Consider the following 16060-nt stretch of genomic DNA (forward strand, 5'->3'; position numbering starts at 1 on the left):
TCTCTTCTTCACATTTCTTCTGAAAAAGAAACCTCTGAGGTCCTAAACTCATGTGTAACTTTACTCAATTGTCTGTGTTTATTAGGGGTTAATAGACACCCCTATTTAATATGTGTTAGTCTTGTTTGCCTTAAAGGATTACGTAGGGGGAGCCAGCTCTTGGTGAGGAGCAGTGCCTATGGCCACAGTAGCCTATATAAATAAAACCAACTGAATGCAAACCTCTGTGATACATTAAACAATCTTGTATTTTCACTGCAGGTGGTTTGTGTCACGAACGCACTCTACTCCAAGCGTGCGACTTTATTGCCTTGGGTGGTTATGTAAACTTAATACCACCCGCAATTAACTATAATGATATAACAAATATCAAAATAACGCTGCCACCACCAAGACAATTTAGAAATGGGGTGCCTTGGTACCCCAAACGAATCAGACTAAAAAACCCACACAATATATTTTAACACAATAATTATGTGATTTCAAATTACCGATAAAATGGTCTAATCAGGTAACATGAGTCTTTACCAGACAAAGGACAGAACTTAATAAAGGAATATTTATTATGAACAAAAAAATCATAGTGCAAACAAAAAAAGATGATAAACAGATTTACACCAAACAGATAAAATAAAAAGGAGAAAATTACAGAAAACCTAACTACTCACTGAATGGTCAAGTAACAGTTTTTCTGTCCGTAGGGCTCCGGCAAGGAAAGATGGCAATTTACTCAAAATTAGATCTTGGCCCCTAGTAAGCACACTGACCCATCTTCTCTCGTTAATTTTATACTCTTTCCCAGTTCATCTCGAGTTTCCAAGCCGGCCCAGAGGTGGTATAAGCGGAGGGAAGGTGTATCATAAGTGACCTCCCCCTTGTGTGGTGGAAACATATCAGTCCAAATAACTTATTTTCATTTAATCGTCCCTCCTGTGCTCGCCACAGCCATAATTCATGCATTTATGAATTTCCTGTAAATTGTGAAGTCCATAGATATGTCACACTTGCTACTTATGACTAAACATCATAGACTTCACAATTCCTTCCAAACTGGTTAAGTGGCGCCTCCATGTTTGTACTCTTTTTGTAGGGTGCGCTTTCCCCGTTCAAGGTATGCACACAAGGCGGTATGATAATGAATATATGAGTTATTATTGATATGGGTTGGATATGACCTGGATATGAAATGGTTTTCCTGACTGCTAGTGGTCACTTAGCATATCAAAGAATCCGGGGTCTATGAGGGGATACAGGCATATGGTGAATGACTCGGCTAGCAGACTTAAAGGCACCGCCTCCCTGTGAAATTTCACACCTGGCAGAGGGCCTTCCTTGGAGTCCCAGCTTCAAAAGACCAGTTTATCTTAAAAGACCTTTTGGCACCACATGCCTATACAATCGAATTAACCCCTCACATACTGAAATTGGCCGTGCCATCTCTACCGGGTAGCCAGTCCATGTACGTACTACACCGGTTGGTGTGACAGTTTGGTTGACCAGCATCCTGCCAAAATGGCTGAGCTACCAGTGGTTATGTAGACGGATTGTTTTTATAGAAAAAGATGTATTTTAAGCCTGGAGGAGGAATTTAAATTGTATAGTTTTCATAAATGATTCCCTTTATTGTCCTGTAAAAATATAACCCTTTTTCTGTGTTGTAAATGCTGTTACATGTGTTTCTTGTTCCAAAATACGCCAAAGTTCACGGTTCCTTGTGTGCATTTTTGCAGTGAGTTGTAATATGTTTCTGAGATGGTAATGATGGATCATGAATGTTTAGTGTGTTAGTTTTATAAATAAAGGGTGTTTTTTAGTATATGTATGCTTGTGGTAGTCATTTATTAGTCCTGCCTATGTAATATCCGTTCATCGGACATGGTTATCCATGATTGGCAGCCCTTGTGACCCTAGAGCCTTTATAATCACACCTTTATATAAAAGAAATTATGTCTTTGTAGACATGTTGCACAAAAATGGCTGAAAAAAAGCAGAAATGGATTAAGCATGTACTACTATTGTTACATTGTAGAAATGTGTAGGGAAGCTTGAGTTTTGCCAGGTAAATCCTTTCTGTCTGAAACTCTGGTAACAATTCACATAGCAACCAGTCCATTGAAAAAGCATTTCCCCTTGACAATGCAGTTGCATTAAAGCATTTGTGTAGATATAACAATTAATCTATTTTCTCTAAATTTTAAGGCACAGTGCCCCAGCCATGTTGAAATGTAATTCAAGCTGAGTGACAGAACAAAAAGCAAATAATGAATGATTTCATTGCGAGCACCTGCACCAAACACTAGTAGTTAATCTCACAATCTTTTCTGTCCTTTGGCCTTCAACGTGTACATTTTCTTTAAAATGCAGGACATGCTGAAGATCTTTTCAATTACTACATACTACACCTCCCCGCGCAACGTTTATCTTTGGAAACACTTTGGTCATGTTTTTATAACCCCTCTAATATAATATTTTACAGTTATTAACTAAATGCAAGTTGACTTAAAATATTTGTACTTTTATTTTAGGAGGTACACAACGATTGCCCCGCGCAGTTGGAGTTGCTCTGGCTAAGGAACTTATCTTCTCGGCTCGTGTCTTAGACGGTAATGAAGCAAAGTCGGTGGGATTAGTTAGTCACGTTGTAGAACAGAATGACGACGGGGATGCAGCCTACAGAAGAGCTGTTGCTTTAGCTCGAGAATTTACACCTCAGGTAACATAAGGGTTGTTTGGGATATGACTGACCCCTAGAAATTAATTAGTCTTATCAGAAACAAAAGGTCTTTATAATATGCCTCAAGTGAATATAAAGGCACAATTCCAGTTTATAGTCACTGGTGAAGAAAAAAAAATCTACTCTGCTGCTATAAACCAGTCTTAAATATACCATAATCCATATCTGTCCATGATCTATCACTGGACTGAGAAATGGCAGTTAACATATTCTTTAAAAAAATTTACAGCACTTTTAATCTTTTTTTTCTAGTTACAAATATATCAGCTTTTAAAACTAATTAATGGATTAGTCTGTTATGTGATAAATATGTGTGTGTGTGTATGTATATATATATATATATATATATATGTATATACTTTTTAAAATGTCATTCTACTTGCATTTTTATGTGGTGTGTTCTCCGCATTGCGTTTTGTTTATTTTTACCTTGTTGTTTTTTCTCTCTCTGGAAAGCCATTGTGGGGGTGCTGTGAGTGGGCTGTTTTGAATGTACACATGTTCCACTGGAGAGAGACAAAAGAAGGTTAAGGAGGAAAAAAAACCATATATATATATATATATATATATATATATTCTTAGACATTAATTGTACATTTTGATCCTAACTATCAGTCATTCCTCCTGTGGAAGTTTTGCGATGACCATTTTCCACAGTTTGACTTGTGTATGTTACTGCCAAAAAAACAAGATGCAGATCACAAGTATAATATGTACAGGTGGTAATTTAGTGGTTTGTTTGTTCCTGTTTTGTGTAAATGTACCAACATCATGTGTTCTAAAGTAATGGAAATCTATATTGCAACATGTGCCTATTTTCAAACCATGGCTACACACATTTGGATTGGCTTTATCATAATCCCATATTTTTAAAAGACTGTTGCTTCTATCAATCACATGATATTTGCATGCTTTCCTTTTCTAAACACTGCATCTAAGTCAGTTTCTTCCATATTTCCATAATTACAGAACTAAAACACAGGTTTCGGCCGATTTGACTACTGCATAATAAATAGCACAAAAACGGCACAGCACATAATCTACTATCATAAAGATAGCAACAGCTAATGCCAAGCACGTTTGGGGTCACAAGAGTGCACTGAACATGAATCCATTAAAGAATTCCTTATTGATTCTCAAAGCAACCAGTAATAAGCTTCTCTGGAAATGACAGCGTTATATAACCTTCAGTGAAGCGTGAAGCTGAAATACGTGCATTTTACCTACATTATATAACTGAAGCCCTCAGGCTGCCAAACACAATAACTACTTCTTTTTTAAATAACAGGTTTACTTTTTATGTACGGGAATTTTTTGCATTATTGTGCTTTATTGTAAATAAAGCAGCATTGCAACGACACTGACTCACTAAGTATTAATAAATTAAAATACAGTGTATCAAAAAAGTGGTAATCTGGAAAATAAAAATTGGAGGAAGAATGTAATCTGTACAATCTCTAATTATTGCAGCTGTGGCTGCCCTGTATATAGTAAACTAGAGAGCCCAATATTGGGATCTGCTCTTAGTAAAGTATCCCAGTAGCTGCGGCCCCCTCCGCCATGCTTCCCTAGGCGAGAATATGTCTCTGAGTGCTGTGGAGAGTTGGGTCTGATAGGTGAGGTAAGGAAGATACAGCACTTCACAGACAAGTGCGGCCTACCAGCTTTACTAGGGGAGTTAGCAGGGTCCTAAAACGTAAGCAAAAAATTGGGGGGAATGCTATGTTACTTCATCGCATCTGAGGGTCTGCAAGTCTTTGTCTTGTGAAGCATAATGCGAGACCTGGGGAAAGGTGTGTATAAAGTTCTGAAAGTCATATATTTATTCACAGAAGAATTTTTGAACAATAATATAAATGATTGAATATAAGGCGTGCGTAGATACAAAAGAGTGCATAGATACACACAGCTAAACAAAAAAGAACAAAACAATGTCTACCTACTGTTACACGAGAGTAGCTTAAATATAATTGGCACATAATGAGTTACAGGAGGAATTTGCAGTAGATGATGTAACTTTTGTAATCGCTTTGAATGTGGTCATATCTTGTGAACTAGTTGTGACATGCCATAAATAAGGAAACATTTCAGTCTAAAATTGGCTAAGGGTTTGCTTTCCGCTGAAATCCAACGTCATCTGGAAATTTGCTTGCTGTTCCTTCTTGTTCTTCCTCGCCCGCAGCTTCTGTACTCCAGAGATACAGTTGTGTGAAAACGTATTTGGCCCGTTTGATTTTCTGTGTTGTTTCCAAATACTGCACTACAAATTATGAGATCTTCACCCAGATCCTAATATTAGATAAAAGAGAAGTTTAGTGAAGAAATAACATAATTTTGATACTTATGTCAGTTATCAAGTACATTTATGTAACAATCAGCCCCTCAGATTCAAAACCTTGTTTTGTGCCACATATAGCTGTAATAACCACAATCAAACACTTTCTGTTGACCATTCTCTTGTTGCACTATAGAGAAATTGTGTCCCGTACCTCCACGCATAACTGCTTTAACTTAGTCACTGTTGTTTTTCTAAGCAAGAACTGTATGTTTCATACAAATCAGGTCTTGCCACATCACCTCAATAGAGTTTAGTCTGATGAACAAATAGTACAAAGTGAAATTAGCTAACTGTCCAGGTTCTGTGGCAGCATAATATCCACAAAGCATTACAGTGTCACCACCATGTTGTACAATTGGTATGAAGGTAATAAAGTGGAAGGCAGTATTTACCCCACATAACAAGATCCACATTGCACGCAATTTCTACTTTTGACTCTACTGTCATGAGGACATTGTTCTAGAACACTTTAGGAGAAGCAATGTGGCTAGCATTCATGTTCTTCTTAGAGAGTAGTGGTTTTCACCTTCCTGCTCTGTCGTGAATTTCTTTATAATGGTGGAGTCATATTGGATATTGCCCTTTTTTAGAATCTTTTGTGCTGTTAACTTTAATTTGATGGCAAGTACATTAAAATAGGTGGACTAACTTTTTCACACCAAAAGATTCTCAGACTCCATTATCTAACACTACATCCTACAAAATGATGTGCTCAAAAGTGAAGGGAAAATTGGGCTAATAAATTTTTAAACAACTGCAGATTAAGGTTAAGGAAAATCAAGAGAGAAGACACAACTGTGTGACCTGTTCAAATAGATGCGCTTAAAAGTTGAAGCAAAGTCTCAACCATTAAGTCATGATTGCAATCTGTAAACCTTGCCTGTCCTTGACTATGAACTTTGACTTTTAACCCCCGAGTTAAAACCTCCATTTCAAACCAAATCCCTTAAATAGTTGGATAGATTTGAAGATGTTTGTAAGACTATTTTGTTGAACCAACATTTACAGAATAAAGTGTAAAGTTACATTAGTTTCAATGACCTTAGTTCAGAATGTTGTTCCTCTAATATCTATAACGATTTTCAGATTTTATCTTCTCTTGGACCAATACAATTGTATATATTTTGTGTTACTGCTTAAAAAAATTAGATTAAAGCTATATGCTGTTTATTTAATGGATGTAATGGTGCCAAGTAATGAATAGGTGATACAGATACAGTAGGCATATTTAAATCATAGTAATTAAGCCAAGATTATTTGCTGTTAATACAATTAGTGCATGGTCTGATTTATTTATTTGTTTATGTTTTACATAGGGACCTATAGCATTGCGAATGGCTAAATTGGCGATCAACCAAGGCATTGAGGTAAGTTCATATAACTTTCAAGACATTTATATTTCTATAACAAAGTTCCCTGGAGTTTTTTGAAAGTAGCGTTTCAGTTTTGTACTTAGACTTGCATTACCAATCCTGCAGCCACAGGCAAGTTACATTAACACGCCAATCTATATCTTTTTTGGAGTGGAGATATCAGAGTCCGATTAGTTTAGTTTCTTGGGTTCCACTTAGTCTTCTTGACATTAATGCACCTATCTAGACTGTGATATCATTGGCATCTTGAAGAATAATATAAAATAATAATATGTTTCCTGAAACTCCCTTCCACTCTATTAGTTGCTTCAATTCTAACATGCTTTTTGTTTACAGATGCATTATTTACCCACCTCCTTGTGTGTTTCAAGAATATGTTCCTAATGTTTTTATTCACATTTTGTAGGTTGATCTGGCAACAGGCTTAGCCATAGAGGAAGCTTGCTATGCTCAGGTATGTAGACAGGTTTGTTTTTGCCCGTTGTCACTCATAGTATCTAAAACAATATCTGTATTGTCTTGCCTTAAGCGTCCCCTTAAATTCTGCATGGACATTGCAGTATGAGTACAAGTGACGCGTCTATAACTAAAGCCGAATTTTTTATTTAGCTTCAGCATTATACAGTGTCCTGTAGTGTAGTGCACTGAGAATGGTACAGTAGCGTTCTGTAAAATCCTTAAAATACTATTTTTCAGTTGCACTTATATAGCCTATCACGTGCCATCTTTTTCAGTGTCCTATTGGTTTGTGTTAGTATACAGGCAGCGCTGGTAACTCTTTGTCTTTTTTGGATACTGATGGTGACAATATTTTTTAACCTTCTTTTGGGATTATTAAAAATGATGGTTAAACTTGCCACCAGCCATAGTGGCTCCTCTAGTATTGTTGAATGAAAAAAATTGTAATTTTCTTAGGGGATGTATAAATACAGAAACTGAATCTTTCTGAATATTTTGTGGAAATAATACAATTACAGACTGACTAAGGTTTATTTGTTTAACTTGCCAGAGAGCTGAGAACTATGGAGACCTGAGGGCTGTCATTTTTTGAGCTGTGATTTGTTGGATGACTTGATGGCTCAAACACCAGCCTAAGCTGACTCTTATGGACAATCTTAATAAAGTCCATTCCTCTATAGACTTTCATTAGTCACAGTCTTCAGTTGTGTGAATAAAACTGAGCCATTCTGTTGTTTACAGAGGCAGTAAGTTAAGGAGTCAGGGTGTTTGTCTTGTAGATTGAGCCAAGATACCACAGCAAGAACACATATAAATGAATATATGCAACTGCCTGAAAACATTAAATTATGCAAAAACTATTAAAAAAAAAAAAAAAAAAAGCAAGCACAATATTTTTAAAATGTATTTCAATCCGATACTTGTAATCACCAAAAATGATGGGCATTCTACTTTAATCACTGACCACTCAATGGTCACCTGTATGTTGTGCCATGTAGGCCTTATTCTTGCCTTCTAACTTTTAACATTAATATTTTAACAGACTGGGGAGAGGGATGTGACATTTTCAGGTTTGATTACATGCAGAGGCGTACTTAATTGTTTTATTTGTTGTTTGTTTACATCTTGCACGGGAAGGAATTATTGTTGTTATAATGTAAAACCTCCTACACAAAAGCCAGCAAATGGTGTTTATGCGAGTATGCTAAAATTAGTTTTTCCTAAACTACCGCACATACACTTGAGCATTCATTTCATTTTCTGCACCATATGCAGTGCTGTTGTTTACAGATTTCAAATATGTCCCTTTGTACTACATGTGGCATTTCCTTTAGATCTACTTGTTCCTAACTTTTCAATTAAGATTTTGTTTTAAGGGTTGCCAAGTTACTATCCACCTCCAGTCATTATGGCACTCTCCAGTACTATGGTCCGTCCATCTCCGTGGTGAATGTTCAATGGAGAAACATGTCAAAAGAACCAAACCGTGGCATTTGGTGTTGCAAAGGACAGAGGGATCTGATATGTATTAAGCAGGCCAAAGCCATCTGTAAATGCATGTTTTATTTGTCCATGGCTTTTTGTTATCTAAATAGCTTTTTGTTTTATTTTTTAGGTTATTCCGACAAAAGATAGACTTGAAGGCTTACTAGCATTTAAAGAAAAAAGACCACCTCGATACAAGGGAGAGTAAAGGAGCACATTGATGCCTGTATAATGAATACGGAAGAAGATTTTGGGACCTTCTAAAGACGTATTGCCTCAGTTCATGGAGTTTCATAACCATGACAAATAATTGAAAGCATTATGCTGGAATGTGCTCACATACCTGACCTAAGTATGCATTTCAAATCATTCTCATAGTTAGTGAAGGTGCTTGTGCCTACGTGCAAGGTCAGATTCATAAGCCTTTGCAACCTGCGTGGAATGAAATAGTCCTTCTTTTTAAGCTGCAGTGATGGGCTACACACAGACATGACTGTGGTTTTTTTTTGTTATTGCTTTTACGAAGCATATAACCCAATGCTGTACCCATAGGAAAATAAGAATAAGAAAAGAGAAAAAAGCCATAGAACATTGTAATACATCATAATACAAAATGTGTACCTCTGTATGTAATCCTATAAATAAAATATAACGGAAACACTAGGATTTGAATTGTGGTTTACACAGTTTTTGGGTTATCTGGGCACAGATGTTGCGTCCTTGCTGTGTGTGTGTGAAGGAGCAGATTATGCCAAAATAACCATAAAGCAGCTCCAAGAAAGGCTGCCTAGCATTGGAATCCCTTGGGCAGGTGAGATGGGTTTTTTGTGGGTGTTGTAGGTTTCATTTTTGTTTATTAAGGAAAAGTGAGAGCCAAAATTAACCCCTTCTTTACCGGGAGTGTTTTGTGCCCAAAACCCTTCTCTTTTTAAGGGCAGACAGAGATTTCTGTTGATATCATTTTTAGACGTATAGTCCAACATGCATTATGAATAATACATTTAAATCATTAAAATATTTGAGTAAAAACACATTTCTGTACTTTTCACTATGATTGTCCCCAAACCAGTTCAGTTGACCAAAATACTATAAAAATATATTAACGCAAGTATTTTGAATTTGAAAAAACCCAACATGCATAGATTTTTTTTTGCAAGTTAAGGAACACAGAATGGAACATGCCCATTCCCTTTTCCAAACTGGAAATTTTCAGACAAGACACATTTGGTTATCTGTTGCAGGCGTATAAAAATAATTCCAAAATTGCACCTCATAAATAAAGCAGACCTGTCAGCACCTCTGTGCAAAGGCTTTGCTGTAGTCCCCTGCATTGAATATTATAGTAATTGGTCATTGTTCATCTAAATCTGCCTTTACTTTACCGATTTGTGGATTTTTATTTTTTTTTACTTCTGATTTTTATTGGAGTCCTTTCACCTGTCAGCAGCATTGACAGGACATGCAGAGCAGCACACCCTGACATCTAATCAAGATGCATTAAAATGTGCACTTCTAGCCGACTGCTTTCTAAGGCACACAAAGCACTTTATTTGATTGCTACGTCTGTGAAGTTGAGTAGCATCAATGCAAAGTCTCAAATATATAAGTTACAGAAAGACTAAATACAAAAACAATCCCTTCGCCTCCATGTTACAAGATGCAGGTCATGAAACTTTAGCCTTGAAATAGTCACTGAATTCCTCAAATCGTAGTTAGTAGACTTGTGCATTCGTCTTCGGGCGAACATGAAAACGAACACGAAGAGTGCGTTTTCGTGTTCGTTCCGAAGACACGCCGAAGAGAAGACGGCGGCGGTAAAGCGTAGGCGAAGATGAAGACACACACCACGAAGATCTTCGTCTACCATTCTCCCCCCCCCCCTAACTTACCTTGTCATCGCGGCAGTTCCCGGAAGTGGAAATCCGCAGGTTCGCCGTCACGGGTTACAGGGCAGTGCGAATGAGCCTATTGGGCCCCTACAGGGACCTCCTATGGCATCAACCAATTGGTTGATGAGCGACTTTATTGGTCTTTCGCACGGACATTTAACCCGGCACAGACTAACTAATTGTACAGGGAGGGAGACCAGTGGGATGTGCCGGGTAAGTTGCAGCATTGAGGTTTTAAAACCCCAATGCTGCAACTTACCCTGCACATGCCACTGGTCTCCCTCCCTGTTCAATTAGTTAAATGTCCGTACGAGCAACTTTATTGGTCGCTCGTACGGACATTTAACTAATTGAACAGGGAGGGAGACCAGTGGGATGTTTTAAAACCCCAATGATGCAACTTACCCGGCACATCCCACTGGTCTTCCTAAATTAAAGGGACGCTCTAATGCTCCATACAGCCCGCCAACAAGTATGCATATAAAAAGTGCTTTACAAAGACTTTAATTACCTGTAAGAAACAACATTTTAATAAGCACTTACTATTAGAAAATACTACCCCTTTCCACCATCCACATTTGGAGAGTGAAACGACATTTCCAAAAAGACCTTCAAAAATTGTGTCCTAAGATTTTCAACAAATATATCTCAAAATTCCATGATGTTTCTAATGTTGGCCAGGAAATGTCAGGTTATAATGGTTTTCTCTCCTGTATTATGTGATCATAACACTTGCTGATGGATGACTGCTCATCTCAGCTAAATTCCTAATTTTAAATGTAATTTCATTACATCTGGCAGAGAAGTTTCTGCTGAGCTCACAGTTCCTTCTAATTTAAAAAAAAACGTTTGTTTTAATAATTGTTTAAACCCCCTAAGGGCTGTGGATCAATATTATAAAAGCACATTGTATTATCACTATGCAAGTATTCATTTTGGTAACTTGATTATACAGTAAACTCGATGACAGGATTATATTTAAAAATGGCATCACCTGTACTTAGGAAAACTGATGATTTATTTGAAAAGATGAGTGTAACAGGGGAACAATTATATAATATTTGGGAATCATGGGGCTTCATTCAGTCACCCATCTAATCCTTAATTGGTGTTAAAAGTGGTTGAAAATGTTTGATTTGCACTCCTGTTCCCTGTGTTGTTCCTGTTGTCGATGTTTAGGTTCTAGACTGCGACAGCTTCCCAAAAAAAAGCTTCTCTGTAAGATTCAGTGGGGTGCACAAAGTATTAGTTCAACTTAAATGGATGCATTTGTACACCTGTATTACATATTATAAGACAGTAAAAAACACAAACATGCATAGATAGGTAAATAAAAGTATACTTCAATTGACAACTGAGCTTTTTCAATTAACTAGATCATAAAAAGTAGCCACTGTGCTACTTGTATGCTAGAGTGCATGCCAATGATTTGTGTAATGTTGTTGATGTTGTTTTATGTAGTGGTTGGTACATATTATAAACTGCAAAAGTAAAACAAATATATTCATTTAATCTCCTTGTGGACCCTACCCACATACTATCATAGAACGCAATAGTACATTTTGCATTTTTTGCATCTGTGGGATGACCTCCCTGTTGACGTAAGGCGACCAGAAAAATCTCAACTAGACCTGAAATGTGAGGCACATATTCTCTGTACAAGAGAACCTCCACCCTAGTCATAGGCTTTGGCATCTCCTAACCCTTTAACGTGAGTAATGTTCTTAGTAGTGAACTCATAGTATGTCCTCATGGTAGTACTCCACTAGGTTATCAATTGAAAATACAGGGCATAAACTGTATTTGAAACATAGAAAAGAATACATAGTCGTCTATAATATTTTGAAGTTTTATTCTCAGAACAAGCTTATAACACAAATCAAAAAATGTTTTGAGGTTAACATATTGAAAACAAAAAGATTTATGTGCACTCCGATGAGAATTCTTCACAGGTCATGTTGCAGGTTATATAACTTTAGCTTAAGGTTACAAGAAAAACATGGTTACATAATCCAGTAAAGTCTTGTTGGGACTAGTCGTCTGCTTGCAGATGGTAGTTTGTGTCAACTAGCATTTGAGTGATATTTCTGGAAAGAGATATTTGTCCCATGACAGCTATAATTGGATAATGTAATATGCCGCTCTAATTTAGCTGCAACTCTTAAACTATAAAAAGATTAAAATCAAAGCTCCTAGAAATTATTGTTAGGATTCTTTTAAAGGCATCAGCTGTTTTAACCTATTAGAAATCATCACACAAAAAACAGATCCTTTTGCTTTCCTTCTTAGTATTGGTTGCTTAAGTATGGTCTCGTTTTTTCTATTTGTCTATTTCAATCATTGACTGGATAATATTGATATAATTAATGTTACTGCTAACATCCTTTAGTTAGGTGAAAGTTCAATAGGCAGTTAGATAGTTAGATCATCGAGATATTAAATGTTTCAAAACATTGCAATTTATTTATTTTTTGTCTGCATATGTCACAGATTAGAGAGGTCATCCTGGACCTCAGTAAATTATTAAGGGTTCCAGTTCTAATGGATAAACCAAAAGAAATCACGTGTACAGTATGCGGTAATGTGAGTTTTGTAATATTTCAGGGTCTAAATTAAATGAGAAAAAAATGTTTGAATGAGTATGCCTGATTGAGGGAATGAATCTGTGAATGAATGAATTTGTGTGTGTGATAGCATGGATGTGTAAGTGCTGGAATCTAGGCATGATGGGACTGTGATTGCTGTTAGCAATCACACTCCTATCATGCCAAGTCAGCCAGTACACGTTGAAACCTGGCTAGCTGCCCCTTGTGTATTGATGCTGCCAGCAGTATGGGGTCTGCACATCACTTACAGCCACCCTGTACCAGCATGTACTGGCTGACTTGGGATGATAGGAGTGTGATTGCTAACAGCTAACAGGAATCTGCTAACAGCAGTCACAGTCCCATCATGCCTAGGTTCCAGCATTTACTGGTTGCCTGGGTATAAAAAGAGTGTGTTTGCTGTTAGCAATCACACTCCTATCATGCCAGGTCAGCCAGTACATGCTGAAACCTGGCTAGCTGCCCCCCTTGTGTATTGATGCTGCCAGCAGTATGGGGTCTGCACTTACAGCCACCATGTACTGGCTGATTTGGGATGATAGGAGTGTGATTGCTAACAGCTAACAGCAATCTACTAACAGCAGTCACAGTCCCATCATGCCTAGGTTCCAGCATTTACTGGTCACCTGGTATAAAGAGTGTGTTTGCTGTTAGCAATCACACTCCTATCATGCCAAGTCATATTGTTGATTTTTTTTTGTCCAATTGTGGTGTTACTTTTAACAAAAGTGTGGTTAACGCACTAAAATTGGACAAAAAATACAATAACCATTAATTTCTATGATTGTTGACAGCAATCACACTCCTATCATGCCCAGCCAACCAGGTTTTGTGTCGTTTACTTTATTTTAATCTGCATATTTTATTAAAGGCTATATTTTCTCACAGTGAAAAATGAAAGCGGCCCTCGCACGTATACAATTCTGATGAAGTGGCCCACTGCAGAAAAAACTTGGACACCCCTGCTATATGGTAATGGTATCTCAGTGACCATCAACCACACTACACAAAGAAACATAGAAGGCAGATAAGAACCATTAGTCTGCTTGTAATCTGCCCCACTAGGTGTCTTAGCCCGAACAAACATTCATGATCTTCATAAACTATCCTATATGTGAATGCGTAGCTTCACACTACATAGAACATTGACTTTGTATACCAAGATTCTTGATATATATTCTGCAAAGATGTGGAATTCCAATAAAATATGCAAAAAAAGCCTTTGGAAATAGTAACTTGATATTGTAAATTTTTATTTTTTTTTGTGATTAATCATTGCATGTCATCTATCTGGCCTATATTCAACACTTTATGAACTGTTAAACGCTCGTTCATCTTCCTATTCTCTAGTAATTCTTTTATGCTGTTACTGCAATAAATTAACAGTACAGTTATTGCCATTTTCAAACATTTTATTTAAAAATCTTCTGTCTGATATGCAATACCATAATTTATCTTACTGTGTGGCAGTGGAATAATTCAAGGATATAAAAACTAATGGACCTTAGAGTTGTCACCGCCTGTAGATAGCATTGCTCTGGATGGACTTACATAAAATACATTTATTGACAATTCTGAGGATGGAAATCTAACCTTTTATACACTTGTAAAACTAAAGGTGGAATTATGTCATCCATCCAACTTTGGTTCTTCTTTTTATTAATCTACATCCAGACTATCTCCACCATATTTTCCACCTGAACTCTAAAAACCCAGTAGGTACCACAGTCCAAAGCACATTTATTATTATTTATTGTTTTATATAGTGCCATAATATTCCACAGCGCTTTACAATAGGTAAATAGGACATAACAAGTAATATATATAACATAACAATTTGACTTACAGAAACAACAGGTGAGGAGGGCTCTGGTATGATTATTTTTCATTTAGATAGCACCAATGATTTACGTAGTGCACAATGCATATATTCAAAGGGTAAGGCAAAACTAGAATTGTCAAACTAAGACAAACTGATACATTAGGTAACGAGGGCCCTGCTTGCAAGCTTACACTCTAGAGGATCTTGCAGATTCATCTGCCAGAAGGTAGTTAATGCAGTAAGTGATAGAAATATAGTTGATGCCTGCAGCAGGACTCCTAGCTCTTATTGACACAGCACTTCAGAAAATCGTTGTGTCCTAAACTATGAACACACAATGTACCCAACATACTAGGAGCAAAGAAAGACAAGGCTTTGGCCTTGCTAGGTCTTTCAAGTTCCTCCTAAACTATAACAAGAACTGCAAGAAACTGGCATGTACACATCAAACAATAAAGTCATTCATTTAATATGGCAAGAACATTCGACGTACTGTATTTTAGGCAAGCCTTCTTTGTCCAGTTGACTTTACATTTGTAATTAAATAATATCAATGCATGTGTGCTTTGGCAGTGCATAAATCGCGAATACCTGGAGGGTATTACATCTAGTAGGACATTATATATGATGATATCTTAAATCAGGCTTACTGTACTTGCTCATATGTTCACTTTACTGCTTTTATATATAGCTACATGGATGATGGTCCCATTGCAAGTTATGTTAGGTTAACTAAACACAAGTGTGCCGACTGATTACTGCTTTAGCTTGTACCCATCTAAATTCGAAACAGAGAAGCACATAATCTGACGACACAAAAGAAAAATTACAACCACAAACCTTATTTGATCCTTTCTGTTTAGGAGAACATTATGCCTCCCCCATGCATGTTTACATTTCCTCAATAAATTAACCACTTGGAAGTCTGTTCCATGTATCTCTGAGAAGTAAAACTTCCTTACATTGCATGGATGCCTTTGATCCTCTAGTTTAAGACTGTGACTGCTTGTCCTAACTTTTCTCCTCCTTGTAAAATATACTTCCCTCTTGTACGTCCTAGTAAGCATATTTTGAAAGAAAAGTTGTGTTAGGACAAGACTACTATTCACAGTAGTATATTGTGTTGATACATAGAGTAAACTAGGAAATACTCAGTCCTCTGAGTCGCATACACAATAAATCAAATAGCAGTTGTTGCTAAACTGACACACGTTATCTTGGAAATGAGGAGGTCATATTAAGAACAGATTCTGGTTGATCAAAGTGTTCAAGAATATTTGTTGGCAAAAAAGCAGGCTACAAAACCATAAAGGAAAGGCACTGCAGACATGAACAGGTGCATCAACAAATGAGA

The 16060-nt window shown here is 36.9% G+C and overlaps 1 protein-coding gene across 1 annotated transcript in view; it reads left to right on the forward strand.

Moving 5' to 3' along the window:
• The window catches only part of LOC149300514 (methylglutaconyl-CoA hydratase, mitochondrial-like), a 96140-nt gene extending 87543 nt beyond the window's left edge, over positions 1–8597 (forward strand). Inside the window, exons 7-10 of the mRNA XM_089485191.1 lie at positions 2526–2713; positions 6389–6439; positions 6852–6899; positions 8520–8597. Of these exons, the coding sequence (XP_089341317.1) occupies positions 2526–2713; positions 6389–6439; positions 6852–6899; positions 8520–8597 (365 nt within the window). The remainder of the gene's footprint in view (positions 1–2525; positions 2714–6388; positions 6440–6851; positions 6900–8519) is intronic.
• Positions 8598–16060: the final 7463 nt, after the last annotated feature.

The sequence above is a fragment of the Sceloporus occidentalis genome, unplaced genomic scaffold (assembly GCF_023333645.1).
Source record: "Sceloporus occidentalis isolate IW3139 unplaced genomic scaffold, rSceOcc1.0.p SCAF_24, whole genome shotgun sequence".
Taxonomy (NCBI): Eukaryota; Metazoa; Chordata; class Lepidosauria; order Squamata; family Phrynosomatidae; genus Sceloporus; species Sceloporus occidentalis.